The sequence below is a fragment of the Condylura cristata genome, unplaced genomic scaffold (assembly GCF_000260355.1).
Source record: "Condylura cristata isolate star-nosed mole 26May11 unplaced genomic scaffold, ConCri1.0 scaffold00015, whole genome shotgun sequence".
Taxonomy (NCBI): domain Eukaryota; kingdom Metazoa; phylum Chordata; class Mammalia; order Eulipotyphla; family Talpidae; genus Condylura; species Condylura cristata.
In genome coordinates, this window is record NW_004567116.1 from 37,429,062 (window position 1) to 37,448,732 (window position 19,671).

General features: G+C 56.2%; 2 protein-coding genes across 2 annotated transcripts; one reads left to right on the forward strand and one right to left on the reverse strand.

Moving 5' to 3' along the window:
• The first annotated feature begins 292 nt into the window (after positions 1-292).
• INPPL1 (inositol polyphosphate phosphatase-like 1) lies at positions 293-12,954 on the forward strand. The gene is given in 30 exon segments (XM_012725320.1): positions 293-434; positions 3,146-3,209; positions 3,293-3,443; positions 3,659-3,719; positions 3,722-3,779; positions 4,010-4,150; positions 4,287-4,380; positions 4,489-4,578; positions 4,755-4,853; positions 4,970-5,120; positions 5,207-5,313; positions 5,635-5,737; positions 5,820-6,016; positions 6,275-6,392; positions 6,955-7,051; positions 7,375-7,513; positions 7,620-7,719; positions 7,815-7,903; positions 8,145-8,226; positions 8,342-8,431; positions 8,965-9,078; positions 9,204-9,292; positions 9,732-9,819; positions 9,910-10,065; positions 10,308-10,386; positions 10,472-10,612; positions 11,682-12,259; positions 12,262-12,354; positions 12,629-12,762; positions 12,866-12,954. Coding segments are annotated over 29 exon segments (3,519 nt in total). The 5' UTR covers positions 293-373; the 3' UTR covers positions 12,718-12,762; positions 12,866-12,954.
• Positions 12,955-13,781: 827 nt separating this feature from the next.
• On the reverse strand, positions 13,782-18,455 carry PHOX2A (paired-like homeobox 2a). Its single transcript, XM_004683168.2, has 3 exons — positions 18,065-18,455; positions 15,757-15,944; positions 13,782-14,807 (listed from the first exon to the last, which is right to left on the reverse strand). Exons 1-3 carry the CDS (start codon positions 18,279-18,281, stop codon positions 14,358-14,360), a joined length of 855 nt encoding a protein of 284 aa, XP_004683225.1. The 5' UTR covers positions 18,282-18,455; the 3' UTR covers positions 13,782-14,357.
• Between the last annotated feature and the right edge of the window lie 1,216 nt (positions 18,456-19,671).

Here is a 19,671-nt window from a genome sequence, read left to right on the forward strand (position 1 = left end):
CGCGCGGCGGAGCGCTGAGCTACGAATCCGGGTTCCGTTCGGGCCGCCGATCCTTAGACCCGGGACCCGGCCGCAGCTTCAGCTCCGAGCGTCCCGGGGCAGATGGCGCGGGGCGGTGGGCTCGGGCGGCGCTGAGCCCGGCGCGGGCCATGGCCTCGGCGTGCGGGGCGCCGGGTCCCGGGGCTGCTGGACAGGCGGCCGCGCTGGCCACCTACGGGGGGCTTAGCCCCGCCAGCGGGGTACCCCGACGCCGGAGCGGCCCGGGTGGGGGACGCTGGACAGGCGGCCGCGCTGGGCAGCCCGGCCCCCGCCTGGTACCACCGAGATCTGAGCCGTGCTGCAGCGGAGGAGCTGCTGGCCCGGGCGGGCCGTGATGGCAGCTTCCTGGTCCGAGACAGCGAGAGCGTGGCGGGAGCCTTTGCGCTCTGCGTCCTGTGAGTACTGCTGGGGTTCTTGGCGGGCTGGGGCGCCGCTCAGGTTCCTTGAGAGTGTGGGGAAGGACCTGGATTGTGGGTCGCCAGCGCCCCCCACTGTAGGGGCCTTGGCTTTTTGCCGGGGCTGAGAAAGGATGCTGGGGGCACTTCCTTCCTGTTGTATCGGGGGGCCCTACTGGGGCGATGAAGGCAGAATATGTGGGGTCCTGCTTCCTGGGTTGCCTGGAGGGAGAAAAATGCTGGGAGTCCCTGGTAGATGCTCTCAGACACCCTCCTGGCATTAGGGGCGGAGGGTGATGATGTGTGTTTCACGCTTGTGTGCATTTCTGTTTATATAGGGATTGGGTATCTGAGTGGTAGGTGTAGCATAGTTTGGGACCTGAGGGACTAATGGGGGGTATAAGGATGCCCATCAGCCTCCTTAGAGGGTCTTGCTGTGCCCCAGGCTGAGGTAGAGCCTGTCTGATCATTCATGACTGGTGATGGGGGCAGGGTGGTTTTTAGGGGAGGGGAAGTCATTATTTTATGAATCAATGAGTGATGTATATGCCCTGTCTCTGAGGTCCAGTCCTGGGTATCCTGGCTGCTGGAGTCCAGAGCTGTGGGTGCTGGGTATCGAGCTAGACCTGGCAGCTCTTTGAGGATTCTCTGCCGTACATGAACCCATCAACCTGTGTATGAACCCATCAGCCTGTGTGACAGTAGTGTCAGTGGTTTCCACTTTCAGCCTGGGGCCTTCTTCCTGCCCTGCCCCCTGAGTGCTGCAGTCTGATACTGGGTGGGCTCCTCTGGGGAATGAAAGGTGGTCTTTGGAAAGGGAACTCAGCAGAGGCTGTGTTTAGAGCTCATTTTGTTCTTCCTTAGCCAGGTGAACCCTCCCAAACCCCTCTCCCTTTGTCTTCCCCTCTGTTCTGTCTTTGTATCTTTAAGGGCCTTTTTGCTTAGGCTAGTGTTTTTCCTTTGGGGCTAGTCCTTTACATTTGGCAATGCCTTGAGATATTTTTGATGGTCACAACTGTGATGATGCTATTGGCATCTAGTGGGTAGAAACCAGGGATGCTGTTGAACTTCCTACAGGACACAGGATAGTACTTCACAACAAAAAAACCATGCAGTCCAGAATGTTGATGGTACTGAACCTAGCCTAGGCAGTGGGCCTAAGAAGACGCTTATAAGTCTCCGCTTATGGCTCAAGTCTGAGGGCCGGTAGGGTGGGACTAAAGAGGGTCAGCCTCGGCAGATAAAAATCCTAGAGTCCTGCCTCCCAGGCCCTTTGTGGTGTACCCCCTAATTAGAGAGGGGAGAGAGGCAGGTGCTAGGTCAGCTGTTGAGTGGGAGGGGGACAGCTGGGCCTGTGTCTGGGTGAGCAACATTATTGTCCCAGGAGAGAAGAGTGCTGGCTCCATTGCTAGGGGAGGGGAGGAAAGGGGTGAGGTCTCTGTCTGTGAGGACTTCAGCTTTTCCAGCTGACTCTGCTACTCCTGTATCTAAGGAAACCGGGTGGGCTATCAGAAATGTCTTTGCTTATCTGTATATACACCAGGATGTACACAGGAACATTCAGGACACATCCCTGCCAACAGGCTCAGACAATCTGGTGGGCAGGCCAGATATAGGCCTTGGTCTCTGCCTTGGCTTTAAATCCCAGCTTTGTCTTTTACTTGTTCTGTGACCTCAGGCACATTGCTTTTCCTCTTTGAGTCTCAGTTTCCTCTCCTGGAGAATAGGTTTGATAGTAATTGCCTCAAAATGTCATGGGATGTTGAATACTTAGAGACAGGACTCAGTTAATGGGATGCTATTGTTATAAACACAGACCCACACTACACAAGCCATCATACTTGATTACACGTAAATGCCCACATAGGTTGTACTGGCTGGTGGCCGGAAGATCTCCAGAGAGGGCTTGCTTGAGGGGAGAGGGTGACCTGTTGCCAAGGTGTATGTCTACTCAAACAGGCATTTCATCCTCCCTGCTACCAATTCCCCCTCTTGCCTAGCACACTGGGCTGGGGTGACTCCTTTGGGCAAGCCTACCTTGAGGTGTGGCTGCAGGAGTCTTCCACCCCCGTCACCCCTGTCGCGTGTGGCCTGTGCCTCACAGGCCCAGCTCAGCTGTCACCTGCTCAGCTGTTGCTGCCATCTGTCAGCACCCCTCCTAGGCTTGGGGCTCCGAGAGGCTCAGGTCTCACATAGGAGACCCTTTTGGACCATCCCAATTTTCTGATGTCTAGGGAAAGGAAGAGAAAAACCTTAGGATGATATACCAAACTCCCCACCAAAACTGTCCAGACACACCTGACTCCACAGAGCCAAACATAAACACAGACAGACCTGTATGTGTGTTAGCACATCACCCACGGATGCACACAGAAGTTAACCGGGCTTCTGAGGACTCTTAACTCTGGCTGGGGGCCCAGACTAGTACCACAGCCCAGAGGGGCTGTTTAGACAGCTGTGGAAGCCACAAAAGAACTGCCTGTTGCTTTCTGGGCCATGTAGTGGGTGTGGAACCTATAAAGTCTGAATGGGGGTGGGGAAGGCTGGTCATTCCTGCTGGTTCTCACTAGCAGGATAGAAGTCTGGCCGCATCACTAACCTTTATAGCCTGAGCAAAACCAAGCTGAGGGGTTTGGGACAAAGACTGGGGTACTGTGGGTTTTGGACCCCAACCTGGGTGTCATAGATTCTGACCATTACCCTACCTTCAGGTATCAGAAGCATGTGCACACATATCGAATTCTACCTGATGGAGAAGATTTTCTGGCTGTACAGGTAGGCGTTTGGACTCTGACTCCAGCTTAGGGTTTGGGACTAATTCACTCACTGACCCTCGTTCCACCCTTACTGGCTTGCAGACTTCGCAGGGTGTGCCTGTGCGCCGCTTCCAGACCCTGGGCGAGCTCATCGGTCTGTATGCCCAGCCCAACCAGGGCCTGGTGTGCGCCCTGTTGTTGCCTGTGGAACGGGAGCGAGAGCCAGACCTGCCCGATGACCGAGATGCCTCGGGTATGGCCTGGTGTGCAGTCCCCTCCCTGTCCAGTCCCTAGACACTGCCTACTGCTTCCGACCCTTTTCTCCCAGCTTTCCCCCAAACCCTAACCATGATGGCAGAGCCCCTTACTCCCTTTTCCATGGAAGTCTCTGACAGCCACGGAATCACCCCCTATACTAATCTGAGGATGGGAGGCCCAAACTGCTGCCCCACTGACCCCTGTCCACAGATGGGGAGGATGAGAAGCCCCCGCTGCCCCCGCGTTCTGGCTCCACCAGCATTTCTGCCCCCATGGGACCCAGCAGCCCCCCGCCAGCCCCTGAGACCCCTACAACTCCGGCTGCTGAGAGGTGAGACCCCAATCTCTCCATTGAGCAGGAAATTCCTTTCTCCTCTGAGAACTGCCCTCCCCAAAGGTGGAGAGACCATCCAAACCTCTGCCTCACCCCCAGGAACCCCTATCCTACCTCAGCCCAGAGGCAGTCACCCAGGTTGCCATAGCACCATCTCCTGTAGGGATGGGTGGGTGTTGGGACAGAGTCAGCTGAGCTGCCACTGATTTCTTAACCCCTTCCTGAAGTGCACCCAATGGGCTGAGCACTGTCTCACACGAGTACCTGAAGGGCAGCTACGGGCTGGACCTGGAAGCTGTGCGGGGCGGAGCCAGCAATCTGCCCCACCTTACCCGGACCCTCGCCACCTCATGCAGGAGGCTGCACAGGTACTCACCACACCCGCCATGCACTTCACTGTCGCCTCTGACCTGTCCTCACCCACTCCCCTGCCTTGCAAATGCCCTCACCTCAGCCCCCCTTTCTGTAATTGGGTCAGGTGGTAAGTACTGATCTCTTCCCTAGCGAGGTGGACAAGGTCCTGTCAGGTCTGGAGATCCTGACCAAGGTGTTTGACCAGCAGAGCTCACCTATGGTGACCCGCCTTTTGCAGCAGCCGGTGAGACTGGGTAGATCTCTGGGGAATGGGCTTATGTTCAAGGATGGGTGGGGGACCTCCTGTTTGATGGCCCACGTACAAGTCTCTTTCTCCCCCACCCCCCACCAGAATCCAGCACAGACTGGGGAACAGGAGCTAGAGAGCCTGGTATTGAAGCTGTCGGTGCTAAAGGACTTCCTGTCAGGCATCCAGAAGAAGGTGGCCTGACTCTTGACCTCTAAACCCTAACCCACCAGTTCCTGACTGCTTGAATTGGCTTAACTGATCTCAACCCTGAATCCGCCAGTGTAGCTTTGAGCCCAGCCTCAACTGTGCCCTCGGTGCTTCAGCCTTCCCTGTTTTCCTTGTCTTTACTCTGCCTTGTACCCTTCCAGGCCCTCAAGGCCCTACAGGATATGAGCTCTACAGCCCCGCCAGCCCCACTGCAGCCATCCACACGTAAGGCCAAGACCATCCCCGTGCAGGCCTTTGAGGTACATGGCAGGGGGGGTGAGGTCAGACCTCATGGGGCAGGGGTCTCTTGGCAGTAAAGGGAGTGCTGCCTGCCTTGAGATCTTCTTGGCAGCCTGCCCATCTCCTTGGCCTGCAGGTGAAGCTAGATGTGACCCTGGGTGATTTGACCAAGATTGGAAAGTCACAGAAGTTCACACTGAGCGTGGATGTGGAGGGTGGGCGGCTAGTGCTACTTCGAAGACAGCGTGACTCACAGGAAGACTGGACAACCTTCACACATGACCGCAGTGAGCCAGAGCCTGAGCAGGGAGGGATGGGCAGGGCAACCTGGGTTTCAGGGCATGGTCAGTGTGACCCATCCTCCATCCCCTAGTCCGCCAGCTCATTAAGTCTCAGCGTGTCCAGAACAAGCTGGGTGTAGTCTTTGAGAAGGAGAAGGACCGGACACAGCGCAAGGATTTCATTTTTGTCAGTGCCCGGGTGAGTAATGCACTGGACAAGGTCATTGGAGGCTACAGGGGTCCCCACTGGATGAAAAGAGAGAGAATACATGATGTAAACATGTCATCCCTTCTGGTAAGAAGGGAGCTGACAGAACAGGCCTGAGGGTGGATTTGAATATTTAGTTAATGAACTAAATATTTATTGAATACCTGTTCTGTGCTTGAGTAGCTGGTATACAGTGGTGAACCAGATGGGCCTGACCCTCCCTTATGGTATCGGCTACCTAGCAGGTGTCCCAGTGGAGGGGGTGGGGTTCCTAGCCACCCACCTGCCCCTGACTGGCTGCTGTCCCCCCAGAAGCGGGAGGCCTTCTGCCAGCTGCTGCAGCTCATGAAGAATAAGCACTCCAAGCAAGATGAGCCCGACATGATCTCTGTCTTCATTGGCACCTGGAATATGGGTCAGGCCCAGGTGGGGTTGGGGTAGGATAGAAGAATGGCACCAGGATAGGCACTGACCATTCCCTGTCCTTTTCACTTCAGGAAGTGTGCCACCTCCAAAAAATGTGACATCTTGGTTCACCTCAAGAGGTCTGGGGAAGACCCTGGATGAGGTCACAGTGACCATACCCCATGACATCTATGTCTTTGGGACCCAGGAGAACTCTGTGGGTGATCGTGAGTGGCTGGACCTGCTACGTGGGGGCCTCAAGGAGCTCACAGATTTGGATTACCGCCCGGTGAGGGGGTCATCTTGTCAAGTCCCCTCTCTTCAAAACTATCCACTGACCATGGAGACTATTGCTTAACTGGATCTCACTCAGTCCCTGGACCTGATCTATAGGCAATCTGGCTTGAATCCTTCATGTCTGTTTCTTACTGGCTCCTTAGGAATAAGGGATAGCAGGCCTTCCTATCCTGGGAATGACAGGACAGTTATAGGCTGGGGAGGGGAGGCCCCAGCCCCGGGCAGGGGTCACCTTGCACTTTCTCTCCAGATTGCCATGCAGTCACTGTGGAACATCAAGGTGGCTGTGCTGGTGAAGCCAGAGCATGAGAACCGCATCAGTCATGTTAGTACATCTAGCGTGAAGACTGGCATTGCCAACACCCTGGGTGAGCACAGTGGACAGATCCTCTGTCCCTGCCTCCTGCTTCCTTTACAATGCAGATCTCCCCTTGGGTAGTTTCCACTTTCCCATATAGAAAATACTTTGAACTTTGTAGAGTTAAATCCTTCTAAATCTCTCCCAGTCCCTCCAGAAATGCAGAACCAGGATAACTACCTTCACTTCATAGGTGATGAAACTCAGGCCCAGAGTGGTTGAATGGCCTGTCCCAGGTCACACAGCTTGTTAAGTGGTAGAGGCAGGCAGCAGAGTGTTCAGGTCTCATTTGTAGTTCCATATCCCCCCCAGTATAGGTTCCGCTTAGGATGTTCTTCATCCCTGAGATCTCCTGTGATCTCCAGGGCTAACACCTGCAAACTCAAGCTGCCCAGATAGACCGTGTGTGCCCCATGTGGTCACCAGGGAAAGTGTGAATGTGTGTTCAGGGGCCTGCCTATCCCATGACATCCAGGGTCCCGGCAGATTCTTCCCACTGTTTAGGAACAGGTGGGAGAATGGGGAGCCCTCTAAAGGTGACTCAGGCCTACCTCTCTTGCTTGCCCTGACAGGAAACAAGGGGGCCGTGGGTGTCTCTTTCATGTTCAATGGCACCTCGTTTGGCTTTGTGAATTGCCACCTCACCTCGGGAAATGAGAAGACTGCCCGGTGAGGGGGTGCCTTCCCAACTATCTCTTTACCTTCGTTCCATATTCACCCAAGACCTATTCCTTCTTCAGACCGTGACCCTCTTACAGCTCTGTACCCGGAGACCCCTTTTCCTTTACCTGAATTCAAGAGGTCTTGTCTGTCCCTGCCCTTGACCTTGTTCATAACTCCTTCCGTCCTTCAGAGGGACTCTGGCCCCTACTCCATCCCTGACCCTTACCCCATTTCTGAGGCCTATCCCATTCATGCCCCTTGACAGGGACTTCTTGCCTTTTATACTTTCCCAATTCCTGACCCTGGGGACCCTCCCACCTCCACCATAGACGGAACCAGAACTACCTGGACATCCTGCGGCTGCTGTCGCTGGGCGACCGGCAGCTCAGTGCCTTTGACATCTCTCTGCGCTTCACTCACCTTTTCTGGTTTGGGGACCTCAACTACCGCCTGGACATGGACATCCAGGTGCGAGCAGGGCCTGGTAGGGAGGCTAGGATTGGGCCCAGGTAGGCTTTCATGTCTGGCTCTGGCTTAGAGCAGAAGGTCTCCAGCCTTTGTGTCCTCATTCCAGGAGATCTTGAACTACATCAGCAGGAAGGAGTTTGAGCCCCTGCTCAGGGTGGACCAGCTCAACTTGGAACGGGAAAAGCACAAGGTCTTCCTTCGTTTCAGTGAGTGTGGGCTGGCAGGGTGTCTTGGGTTAGGGGGCTGTGGTATCCCTGGTCTTCAGGGCCTTCCTAATCCCCCTCTGTCCTGTCTTCCCTAGGTGAAGAGGAGATCTCCTTCCCACCCACCTATCGCTATGAGCGGGGTTCCCGGGACACGTATGCCTGGCACAAACAGAAGCCAACGGGGGTGAGTGAGGAGAACACAGTGTGCCTGAGGGGACTCCCCAGGCTGCAGTGAACTTACAGTGCTTGTGTGGTCAAGAGTCCAGCTTTTATGGCCCCTCTGAGGCCTCAGGGGCAATGCTGGGTCTTGGAAGGATCCACTGAGGGAAGTGAGCATTGGGGCACAGTGTGGTGAGAGTGGGGGCCTCATCAATTGAGCAATGCCCAGCTATTGACCATGACTATGCTACTGTCTCCTGTCCTAGGTCCGGACCAATGTGCCTTCATGGTGTGACCGGATTCTCTGGAAATCCTATCCCGAGACTCACATCATCTGCAATTCCTATGGTCAGAGTCTTCTGGAACGGGTTACAGACAGACCTGGGTGGTGGCTCTCCTATCTCTGGGAAGTGGGAGAATTGAGGAAAGAGCTTTCCCCTGAGCCCTGTCCACCCGTCCCCAGGTTGTACTGATGACATCGTCACTAGTGACCACTCACCTGTGTTTGGGGCATTTGAGGTGGGAGTCACCTCTCAGTTCATCTCCAAGAAAGGTAACTCTTCTGGATGTACCTGTGGACATGGCACATCTGAGTGGGCACAGGTGGTAGCCTGGGGATGTGTGTACATTTGAATATACCTCAGTGTGTATGGAAATGTATGTGCATGAATGGTTCTGAATAAGTGTATGCTCATGAGTGTGTGTGTATGCCTAAGTGTGGCAGTCATGCCTGCAAGTGTGTGTGTCTCAGTGTAAACATACATGTGTCTGCATGAGTGTGCCCCTGAGCATTCTTAGTGGTGTGGTGGGTTGTTGGCAGGCAATTTCTGCAAGCACTGTGGTCCCCAGTCTGCTCTTAAATGGCCTCTCATTCTTGGGTTGTCTTTTTGCCCTGGCTCAGGGTCTGGGCTTTGGAGTTTCCCTCATGGTTACTTGGGAGGCGGGAGACCCTTCCTGGCCTTCCCACCTCCTCTGCCAGGGTCCTAATTTCCTGTCCCAGAGCTCTCAGTCTTGGTGTGTCATTCCTCCTTTACCCTCTCATGCCCTTTTCAACCCTCTAGTTTGCCTTCCTCCCTTCCCCCCCAGGGCTCTCCAAGACTTCGGACCAGGCCTACATTGAGTTTGAGAGCATTGAGGCCATTGTGAAGACAGCCAGTCGTACCAAGTTCTTCATTGAGTTCTACTCCACCTGCCTGGAGGGTCAGGCGGGGCCCAGGGCTGGGTGTGGGCCAGGGGCGAAGGGAGGTACAGGTTCCCAGAGCAGTCAGTCCCTTACCTAGAGGGATGCCAGGAGGTGGCACTCAGTTGGGTGTCCCCCACCCCAGAGTACAAGAAGAGCTTTGAGAATGATGCCCAGAGCAGTGACAACATCAACTTCCTCAAGGTGCAATGGTCCTCGCGCCAGCTGCCCACGGTAAGGCTGTAGGCAAGATTGGGTGAGGGCACCTGGGAGGTGTGCAGCATTGTGTGTCAGCGGCGGGGGGGGGAAGCTGATGGGCAGAGAGCACATGTATGCACACATGCCCATGTATGTTTGGCTGGGCATGAATGAGGATAAGGATGTTTCTTTGGGGTGAGAGTGGCCAAGTTGCAGTCTGTTCATTTATTACTTCAGTAAATACTTGAGCCTTTGCTAATGTCAGACCCTGTGTTGGCCTTTGGGGATGCAGAAAATTAGTTAACCATGGTGGTGTTAATTGTGATGAAAGGTCATGCACAAATGTCTGCTACAAAAAGATTCAGGACCTCTTCTTAAGAGTTGAGTGTGAGCAAGCATGGAGGGGCCTAAGGGTTGGGGTGAATGGGGTCGGGCAGGAGGGGGTGGATACTCACTGGGCTTCTCTGCTCCCCAGCTCAAGCCGATTCTGGCTGACATTGAGTACCTGCAGGACCAGCATCTTCTGCTCACTGTCAAGTCCATGGATGGCTACGAATCCTATGGTGAGGGGTGCGAGTTGCCAATGGGTACAGAGAGCCGGGTAGACTCTAGAAAAGTTTAACATCTGGTGTTCTGCCCCATCTACCCTTCAGGGGAGTGCGTGGTGGCGCTCAAGTCCATGATTGGCAGCACAGCACAGCAATTCCTAACCTTCCTGTCCCACCGTGGTGAAGAAACAGGCAACATCCGTGGCTCCATGAAGGTGCGGGTGCCCACAGAGCGCCTGGGCACCCGTGAGCGACTCTACGGTGGGGGCTCCATTGGGAGGGGTGTGGGGCATGTTATGGGGTGGTGTGGGTAGGTCTAGGAGGGGAGGACCGTGGGTGCAAGGAAGGCAGATTGGAATCCCCAGGATCTTGAGCGTCATCTCCACAGCTGGGGGTGGACCTGCCCTGAGGAGTAACTGAGAAGGGCCTGACAGGCCCAGTGGGTATTTGAGGGATCCAGGGCCACACATTCCCTCTGAATCTCCTTTCTCTTCATCCCCCAGAGTGGATCAGCATTGATAAGGATGAGGCAGGAACAAAGAGCAAAGCCCCTTCTGTGTCCCGCAGCAGCCAGGAGCCCAGGTGAGCTGGTGCAGTGTTGAAAGAGTGCTCAGGGGCTTCTGGTTATCCCCTGCTTCATTTCTCCTCCCTTGTGCATACCTGGCAGGTCAGGGAGCCGAAAGCCAGCCCCCACAGAGGCTTCCTGCCCACTGTCCAAGTTATTTGAAGAACCAGAGAAACCACCACCAACGGGGAGGCCCCCTGCCCCACCTCGAGCAGCACCCCGGGAGGAGCCCTTGACCCCCAGGTGAGAGGAGGAAATGGCCCCCCTTTTCCATTGCTATGCTTGGCTCTCAGGAATCATCTGCTTGGGTCTCTGCGGCCCCAAAGTTGGGTGCTGGGCCCTGAGCCCGTGGCTTCTTAAGCCAGCCAGGTCTTCCTTAGGTGTGGTTCTCTGAGTCAAAGGGAGCACAGTCAGCCTTTCCTCTCTCAGTTCTGTCTTAAAAAAATAGAATTCAGAAATTGTTTTTGCACCAGCTCTCTCTGTGTACACAGACTTCACAGACGTAGCTCAAGCCTTCTGTTTGGAGAAGGCATGTGCCTCAGCTTGGATTTTTCCTAGGTGGGTTCTGTGGAACACTGTTCTCTGAGAGCACCCACTGGAAATAGGTTTGTGGTCAATTGCTTTTGGGAATTGGTTCTTGCTAGATTCTTTTCTTAGCTATTCCCAGTGTACATTAGTATTAGCAAAGTTCTGAGCATGTGGTTAAGAAAGAAACCTTTTTTCAATTGTGTTTAATAGTTTTCCATACTTGATGGTCAGAAAATGTTTTTCCACACAGATTTAACCTGCCGGGGAAACAGTGTCCCGTGGTCCAAAAAGTGAGGCTTGCTTTCTAATTGTAGCCCATTGTCTCCTGAATTGAAATAAAAACTCCCAGGTAGAGTTTGTGCTTTTTCACTTATCTTCAGCTGTTACCAGTCACCTCCCTTCTAGCCTCAGGTTTGAATGCCTAAGATTCCTCAGTAGATTAACTTCAGATGCCTGTGGGCTCTCCAGTCTGTCTGGCTATCCTCATGAGATGCCTTTTTTGCCTTGCTTTCTGCACTTGTTTTCACCTGTTTAAGTCTAGATTCTAGTTACACACAATCACAAAAGATGTGAGAATCTTAGGGGAACAAGACGAGGAAGGTTAGCAGTTATCTATTTACTTGTGCCATCTTCTCAAGGGCTAGCAAGGGAAAGTGATGTGCTCAAGCTCACAGGCAAGTCTAGAACCAGGAGCCTCATCTCCTGACTCCTGGTCCAGTTCTCCATTCACTCTACCAACTAGGGTTTCTGGGTCCTGACTCAGTTATCCTGCTCTCAAATCCAGGTCAAAGCCAGAGGGGGTGCCAGAGCTGGAAGGGGTAACGACTCCCCCACCCAAGAACAGCTTCAATAACCCTGCCTACTACGTCCTTGAAGGGGTCCCACACCAGCTGCTGCCCCCGGAGCCACCCTCACCTGCCAGGGCGCCGGTGTCATCTGCCACCAAGAACAAAGTGGCCATAACAGTACCTGCTCCGCAGCTTGGGCGCCACCGGGGCCCCCGTGTGGGAGAGGGGAGTTCATCAGATGAGGAGTCTGGGGGCACATTGCCCCCTCCAGACTTTCCACCTCCACCACTACCAGACTCTGCCATCTTCCTGCCCCCCAATCTGGATCCTTTGCCAGGGCCACTGGTCCGGGGTCGTGGTGGGGGTGAAACCCGTGGCCCACCACCTCCCAAAGCCCATCCAAGACCCCCACTGCCTCCAGGCCCCTCTGCCACCAGCACTTTCCTGGGGGAAGTAGTCAGTGGGGATGATCGCTCCTGCTCAGTGCTGCAGATGGCCAAGACACTGAGTGAGGTGGACTATGCTCCTGCTGGGCCTGGCCGCTCAGTGCTCCTGCCAAGCGCCCTGGAGCTGCAGGCACCCCGGGGAATGGCCTCAGACTATGGCCGGCCTCTCAGCTTCCCTCCTCCTCGCATCCGAGAGAGCATCCAGGAGGACCTGGCAGAGGAGGTGTGTGGACTGGGAGTGGAGGTCTGTGTACCTGAGGTGTGTGCTTACGCATGGACTGTGGTGTTCTTTTGTGCTCCCATCCAACACTTTGTCTTGAGCTGGGCACCCAGGAGTTGGGGTGAGGGTTGGTGGATACCTTAATCACCAGCCCCATGCCTTGACTATCAACCCCTACCCCCAGCCCTCAAAGCATGTGATAGAATGTGACTGTGTGCAAGTGCTTCTCTTTGGGGGGCACCCTTGGTGGTCTCCTTGACATGCCCTGTTCCCTCAGGCTCCGTGCCCACAGGGTGGGCGGGCCGGCGGGCTGGGAGAGGCTGGCATGGGCGCCTGGCTGCGGGCCATCGGCTTGGAGCGTTATGAGGAGGGCCTGGTGCACAATGGCTGGGACGACCTGGAGTTTCTCAGGTGGGGGCGGAGCTGGACGCGGATGGGTGGATCTAGCCCTGGGGGCGGAGCTAGGGGCCCCTCTACTACCTGGCCCATCTCCCAGCCTCTCTTACCTTTACAGCGATATCACCGAGGAAGATCTGGAGGAGGCTGGGGTGCAGGACCCGGCTCACAAGCGCCTCCTCCTGGACACCTTGCAGCTCAGCAAGTGATTGCGGTGGCACTTCGAAGCTGTGAACTCGGCGCCCTTACAGCCTACGAAGGAGCCCCTCCCCGCCAATAGCCCCAGTGTTGAAAAGTTACAAGGGGAGGGGCATTACTGCCTATTTATTGGGGATCTGCATTCCCCACTGCCCAGTAATTTGGAATGCCCTAATTAGGACATCCTGCCCTTAAACTTAGTATGGGGGTAGGGTGGGGTAGGGGTGGCATGGAGGTCAGTTGTCATGGTTCCCAAGGACCTTGGTAATTCTGGTGCTGTCCTCCCTTCCTGGACCCTTCTTGCAGCCCCCAAGGGTGCCTGGGGGGGTCCACTGGGTATGTCTTCCCCTTCCTCACCCCCACCTGACCTGAACCACCGGGCAAGGGGCTCAGCTCAGATTTCTTAACAAACTCCCATTGAGGGGGAGGGTGTCAGTCCGGAAATGAAGGAATAGCCCGAGGACCAGAGGACCGGGCTGGGGTTTATTTAAGCTTTTCTGTGTGGGTTTAGGGAGGGCGGCACTTCAATATTATTGGGGCCGGTTGGGGGGTGGGGGGGTGAATCTCGGCCATAAAGTGCCTGTTTGCGTAGTTCTCACTGTCTCCAGGTCTAGAATTGCCCTGCGCTGGGGAAGCAGCAGCTGCAGCTCCCCTCTCTTGTCACAGGAGGAACTGGGCTTTGTGAGCAGCCTCTCCCCATTCAGGGTATTCAAGGTTGCCAGCTTGATATCTTCAATAAATTAAGTTTTATTTGGATTGAGCAAAACTCACCTCAATAAATTACAAGTTTTTCAAAGGAAAAGAACGACAACAACAAAAAAATCAGGAGAGTAAGCCTCTCTGTCCCGCTGCCCTGACATCCCCTCCACTGGGCTATCGGGTCTACCTCCCAGCGCCAGACGGGATGGGCATGGGGATGGGTGGGAAAGGTTGTTGGACAATGGCTGTGGGTCCCTTCAGGTTGCTTTTTATCCCAGGGACGACTGGCCTCTGCAAGGGGATGGGGGAGTGCAGTGTGCCCAAAGGGTGGGGCAGTGGCTGATCACCAAGGTGGTGACCCAGTCAGCTGTAGAACCGGGGTGAGCCCCGACTGTTGATGCTTGCCAACCCTAACATTTGAATACAGATAGGCGTTATTTGTTCCCGGTTCCAAAGAAAGGCAAGCTAAAAGGGTCTCCCGGCTCTCCTGGTGGGAGTCCCAGTGAGAAGTAATCCATTCTGCTGGGTGGGATTGGGGAAGAGAGTGGCCCCGATTTGATCTCCAAAGCTAGGGAGAACACACCTGGGGGGTCAGACGCGGTGGGGAATGGGGTCTTCCAGGCAGGCGACCAGGAAGATGGGGAGGTACAGTCAGGTCCTGGAGGGGTAGGGGCAGCTCTGGGGGCAGGCCACGGGCCTCCAGAGTCCCGCGGCTAAAAGAGGTTAGTCTTCAGGGCAGGGCCAGGCTTCCGGTGGAAGGAGGACAGAACCCCCGAGAAGGGCCCGGGGCCGGGTTCCGCCGGCTGCCAGGCCTTCAGTAGCTCGGCCGCGCCGGCGCCGGGTCCTCCACCCCCACCGCCTGCTACACCAGCCCATAATGGACCCTTCAGTGGCTGTGGCCCCGGCCCGGGCCCGGGCCCTGAGCCCAGCGCAGCAGGCAGCGGGCTGGGGCTCAGGCGCGGACTGGCCAGGCCGGGTGCTGGCGGCGGCGGCAGCGATGCAGTGCTGTCGGGTGTGGGGCTGCACGTGGACTCTTTGGAGTCGTCGTCCTCTGAGGAGCAGCGAGCCTCGTTCTTTTTGGCCCCTGCCGCGCCCGCTGCGCCCTTGGCGCTGGCGGCGCGCTCCTGTTTGCGGAACTTGGCCCGGCGGTTCTGGAACCAGACCTGCGGGCACAGGGGCGGGTCAACCCGGGACCGCCAGGCGGGAGGGAGACTTCCAAAAGCAAAGGCGCTGGGTCTGGGCCAACAGCCCTGCACCGCTGGGCTCTGCTCCTTGCCTTCTGCGACTTTCCGCTTAGCCTTCTCTCTGCTCCTTCCCTCTCCGCTCACTCTAGGTCCTTAGGGTCCCCCCACCCCCCTTAGGATTTGCTCCTCCACAGGTCCCACAGATTCCCAGTGTTCTAGGTCTTCTGGAGAGGACTCGCTTTTGCTCTCTTCCTCACCCAAATCTTCCCACTGGCTACTCCCTTCCCTCCTACAAGAAGCTCTGCGAGTTTCTGCTTGGAGCTTCTCACTGCGAAGGAGAGCCTATTAGGGTACTTGGGGAAACCAAGGTATCCAATAAAACAGGGTCAATTCAACATCTACACACCGGATTTGTAAGATAGACAACAGTCTGCCGTGGCCCAGCAGTCCTGGGCCCTGCACCACCTGCCTGGAACCCTGGACTTGGCAGGTTCAGGGGTTTCACAACTGCAGAGGTGGGCAGGGACCCTGAGACAATGACTGCTTCTCCCCTACTTCCCTGCTTAGTTGGGCCCCTCAGCCACTGGGACACAATCCTGGCTCCTCAAGCATCACTCTGCATGCTAGATTCTGCCACGGAAAACGTGAGACTGAACCCCTAATTCAGTTCTCCAGAAGACCTTAGGTCTGCCAAGCCCAAGTCCTTCAGTCTATCACAGGCTGTTCTTCTTTTCCTGCCCAACGCACTTCTGGTCTGAGAACTGGCCCCTAGCTTTTAAGCTCTCGGCTTCCAGACAACACCTGCTGGCCACCGTGGTGAAGTCCTTCTGTCTAGTGGTGCCCCGATGTTTGATAGTTATCTCCGTAGTACCACCCCCTCCCACCTCGCAAAGCCTCCTCCCCCCCCCACACAAACCCGCAAACACACCTGCACGCGAGCCTCAGTGAGGTCGATCTTGAGCGCCAGCTCCTCGCGCGTGTAAATGTCGGGGTAGTGGGTCTCCGCGAACACGCGCTCCAGCTCCTTGAGCTGCGCACTCGTGAACGTAGTGCGGATGCGCCGCTGCTTGCGCTTCTCGTGCAGGCCCGACGGCTCCGGGAAGAACTTGTAGGGCACTATGGGTGTGTGTGGGATTGGGAAAGGAGCAACGAGGAGGGGGGTGTGAGGCGCCGTGTTCAACCGGCTGTGTGACAGGATCGCTCAGCATCCCTCGCCTCTGCCTGGCCTCTCACTACAGCCTCTCAGCCTCGGTCCAGCGTCTTCCCTAGAGCTCAGTGGAACCCGAGAGTGAATGAAGGCTAATAACAGCAGACCAGGAGCCCAGCGGCAGATCGAGGGTAACGGAATCTGCTCCTCGGTCAAGATCGCCAAGCTGTCTTCCATCTCCTAGCGTTCCCTCCACTTCCCACCAGTCCGAGCTCCTCTCCCTTTAGTTTGTATGTCCTCCAGTCAGCCTCCGTGCTTGACTCCAGGTCCCATCCATCCTAGCTTTGGTTATCAGACCTCGGAGGACCGCGAGTGTCCCGGGAACCAATCGCCACTTCAGCTCTTGAGACTCCTCTCCTTCCAGGGTCTACTTTCACTCCACCACGGGCTCCCTGCCTGTAGGGAATTTGCCTCCTCCACCCCCCACTCTTCCCTCCCCTTCCTTCCGAGTCTTCATTTCCTCAGCCCTACTTTAAGTCCCCATCCCCATTCCCCTTTAGGTGTCTCTTCCGCCTCTTCCTCAGCTCCCTCCGTCTGCATTTCTCTTCAACTTTTTCCTTCTGGACCACTGTCTTTGTGCCATGGAGTAGGGCCTTCTTCATTTCTTACCACCCGGGGTTCTCCATATTCTCTTTGCTTTTCTTCACCCTAGCTACTCACCCCCTTCACTTTTGCTTTCCTCTCATCCTTGTCTCACCCCCTTCACTTTCCTCTCCCATCTACCCCATCCCAGTCCCCAGTGTCCCACAATGTTTTTGTCACTACCATCATTGTCACTACCCCCTATTTAGGTCTCCACATTTTCCAGGACTCTACCCCATCCTTCATTTTTGTCCCATCTCTAGTTCTCTATCTTCCCTAATCCTTGTCTCCAACACCCTCTTCCTATCCCCATCTTTCTCACCTCTACTCCCAATTTTCCTTGGTCCTCATCTCCCAATAGTTCTTGTCTCCGTCCCTAGTTCTTATCTGCATCTCCCCAATCCTGGGTCCCCACTTCTACCATCTCTGCTCATATTTTACTGTTCCTGCCCCCATCTCATCTTCATCTCTTTGGGGCCCATCTCCTAATTTTCTGTCTCCATTTCTCAAATCCTTGCCCCCTCCCCATCTGGCCTTGAGTACCCAATCTCCCCATCCCAGATCCAGTTTCTGGCTCTATCTCCCTGGTTCTCATTTTTCCAAACCCAGATCCCTATCTTAGAGCATCCCTCTCCCTGCCTCCCACATCCCAATCTTTTACTTGATTCCTGGTGGTCTTTCCAGGAAAGGAGGAGATAAGGAGACTGGGTGGGGCAGGATGAACACTAATGGGGAGAAAGGGGATGACTGAGAGGTTCTCTGAGGTTGTGGATTCAGGTGAGGACTTGGGTCAAGGGGCCTAGCTGTTGCAGGGGTTGCTTCTGGGATATGTAGGACTCTAGCCAGGGAGTCTCCAGAAGAGTCAGGAATTTAATGTGGTTTAATGACCTGGTCACCCTTTTCTTCTTGTCACATGAGGTATTTTCAGGATGCAGGAGGAGAGCTTGGGTACAGGTGTAAAGGGCTCAAAAGGGGGTGGGAGGGGCCTGATGGTGTCGGTCTAGGAAAGTTCCCATCTGGGCAGCTGCGCTGCAGGGGTCCTTGCTGGTGTAGGGAATGGAGTGGGATGGAGGTGATGAGGCTGGGGGGGCTGATTGGGCTGAGCCAAGAGCGACTTTCAAGGATACTGGGGATGGAAAGGTTTGCTGGAGAAGGAGGGCCTATTCAGGGACCTGGGGCTGGGCAGGGAATCTGTTTCTTGACCCAAAGGGTATGGAATAGGGATCTGGCAGTGAGAAACAAATGGGAAGGATGAGAGGGTGGGGCTCAACTCTGCCTTCAGGATCCCCATCTTATAGGGAGGACTGGGGGTTCCACCGGGCTTTGGAGGGTCTAGCCGGGACAGGGATGGAGGCTGTGAGGGGCAGTCGTGGTCATTTGCAGCGTACGACAAGGGGCTGGGGGTTCCTTGGGATTTAGGGGAGGGCTGGGCAGAGGCTGTGCTCACCTGCCGAGTAGGGCGCTGGCTGGTGGTCGCGTAGGGCGCCAAGTGCGCAGTTGGAGGAGCCGAGTGCGGGGCAGGGCGGCCCTGCCGCGGGGAAGGCGGGCCGCAGGGGGCTGTACTGGAAGCCGCCCGGCTGGCTGCAGGCGCCGAAGTCGCCGTAGGCGGACGCCTCCATGGCCGCCACGCACGAGTCGTACGAATTGAGGTAGGAGTAGTCCATCGGCCCGGGGGGGCGGGGGCGGGGGCCGTGCTGGGCCGGGTCCGGGTCGGGGTCCCGGGCCAGATAGGGGTCAGGATGGGGGGGTGGAGCGCCAAGCGCCGAGGACGCGAGGCCCGCTCTAAGCGCCCACGAGTCTGCCCGCCCCGTCGCGGCCGCGCTCTGCTCGGGTGCAAAGCAAGTGCAGCCCGGCCCGGCCCGCGCGCCTTTTAACGCGTAGGACCCCGCGGAGGGGGCGGGGCGGGGCGAGCTCCGCGGGGCGGGGCCTGGGCAGCCCAGACCCCGCCCACAGCCACCCCCGACCCCCACCCCAAAGGGTCCCCGCCACCCTCCTAGTGCTCCCGAAGTGGTACGCGGGGCTGCGAGGAGCCCCATCTCTGGAGTTCCCATCCCTCCCCAATCTCGACTAGACCTGGGTCTCTACGCATCATGCCATGGTGGAGGGTCCCGACCCCTTTCCTCGGCCTCCCCATCTGCGGCCTCACAGGAGGGAGAGGAGACAGGCCCGGCGGCGCTCGTGTGAAGAAGTTAATTCAATTCGTTCTGATAACCGAGTTATCCCAATCCAGCCCCTCGGCTCCGCCCCCAGCGAGGTCCCAGGCCGGCGGGGACCAGGAGGAGGCCCAGGAAGGGGCATAGAGACAAGGACGAGGAAGAAACGGAGCCTTGGATGGGGACCTGGATGCAGAGAGCAGACAGAGACGGAGACAGGGAGAGAAAAGGGACAGAAACGGTGATGGAAGAAGAGACAAGAAGTACAGGTACACGGACGGACTGGGGTGGGGGGGCAAGAGGGAGACAAGGGCAGAGAGACAAAGGTAAAACATGTACAAGAGAAAAGCAAGAATGGAGATGGGGACAAGGAGGAGAGAGACAGAGAGGGGACTGAGGAAGACAGGAATGCCGGCACTGAGACAGAGAAGGCACAGGAAGATGAGCCATTGACTCAAATAAGGATTTCGATGGAGATCAGGAGAGAGATGAGCAAAACGGGGACAGTGATAGAGAGACAGGCACAGAGGGCTGGGCCGTTTCAGAGAGACAAGGCAAGGACCAGAAGGAAGAGCCTCAGGCTGAAGCAGGGGGAGGATCACAGGAGCCAGCTGAGGTCCCTCTATTCTGACTGGTCCTGAAAAGCCCCACAACCCTGCCCTGCACCTTGGGCCCCATTTCCATGCCCCTGGCCTCCCACTGTACCCCAACTTAGTACCCTTCCCCACTTTCACTGAGTGTGACCCTCTGGTCCCTAGTACCCATGGCAGAATGCATGTGGTAAATGTGTGTGGGAGTAAGCAAATGACCCTTTTCCTTCAACCTTTCTTACCCTCTTCCAGAGGCCCTTTTATTCTCCAGGAAAACCACCTAGACAGACTGGACCAAGCAGACACACAGA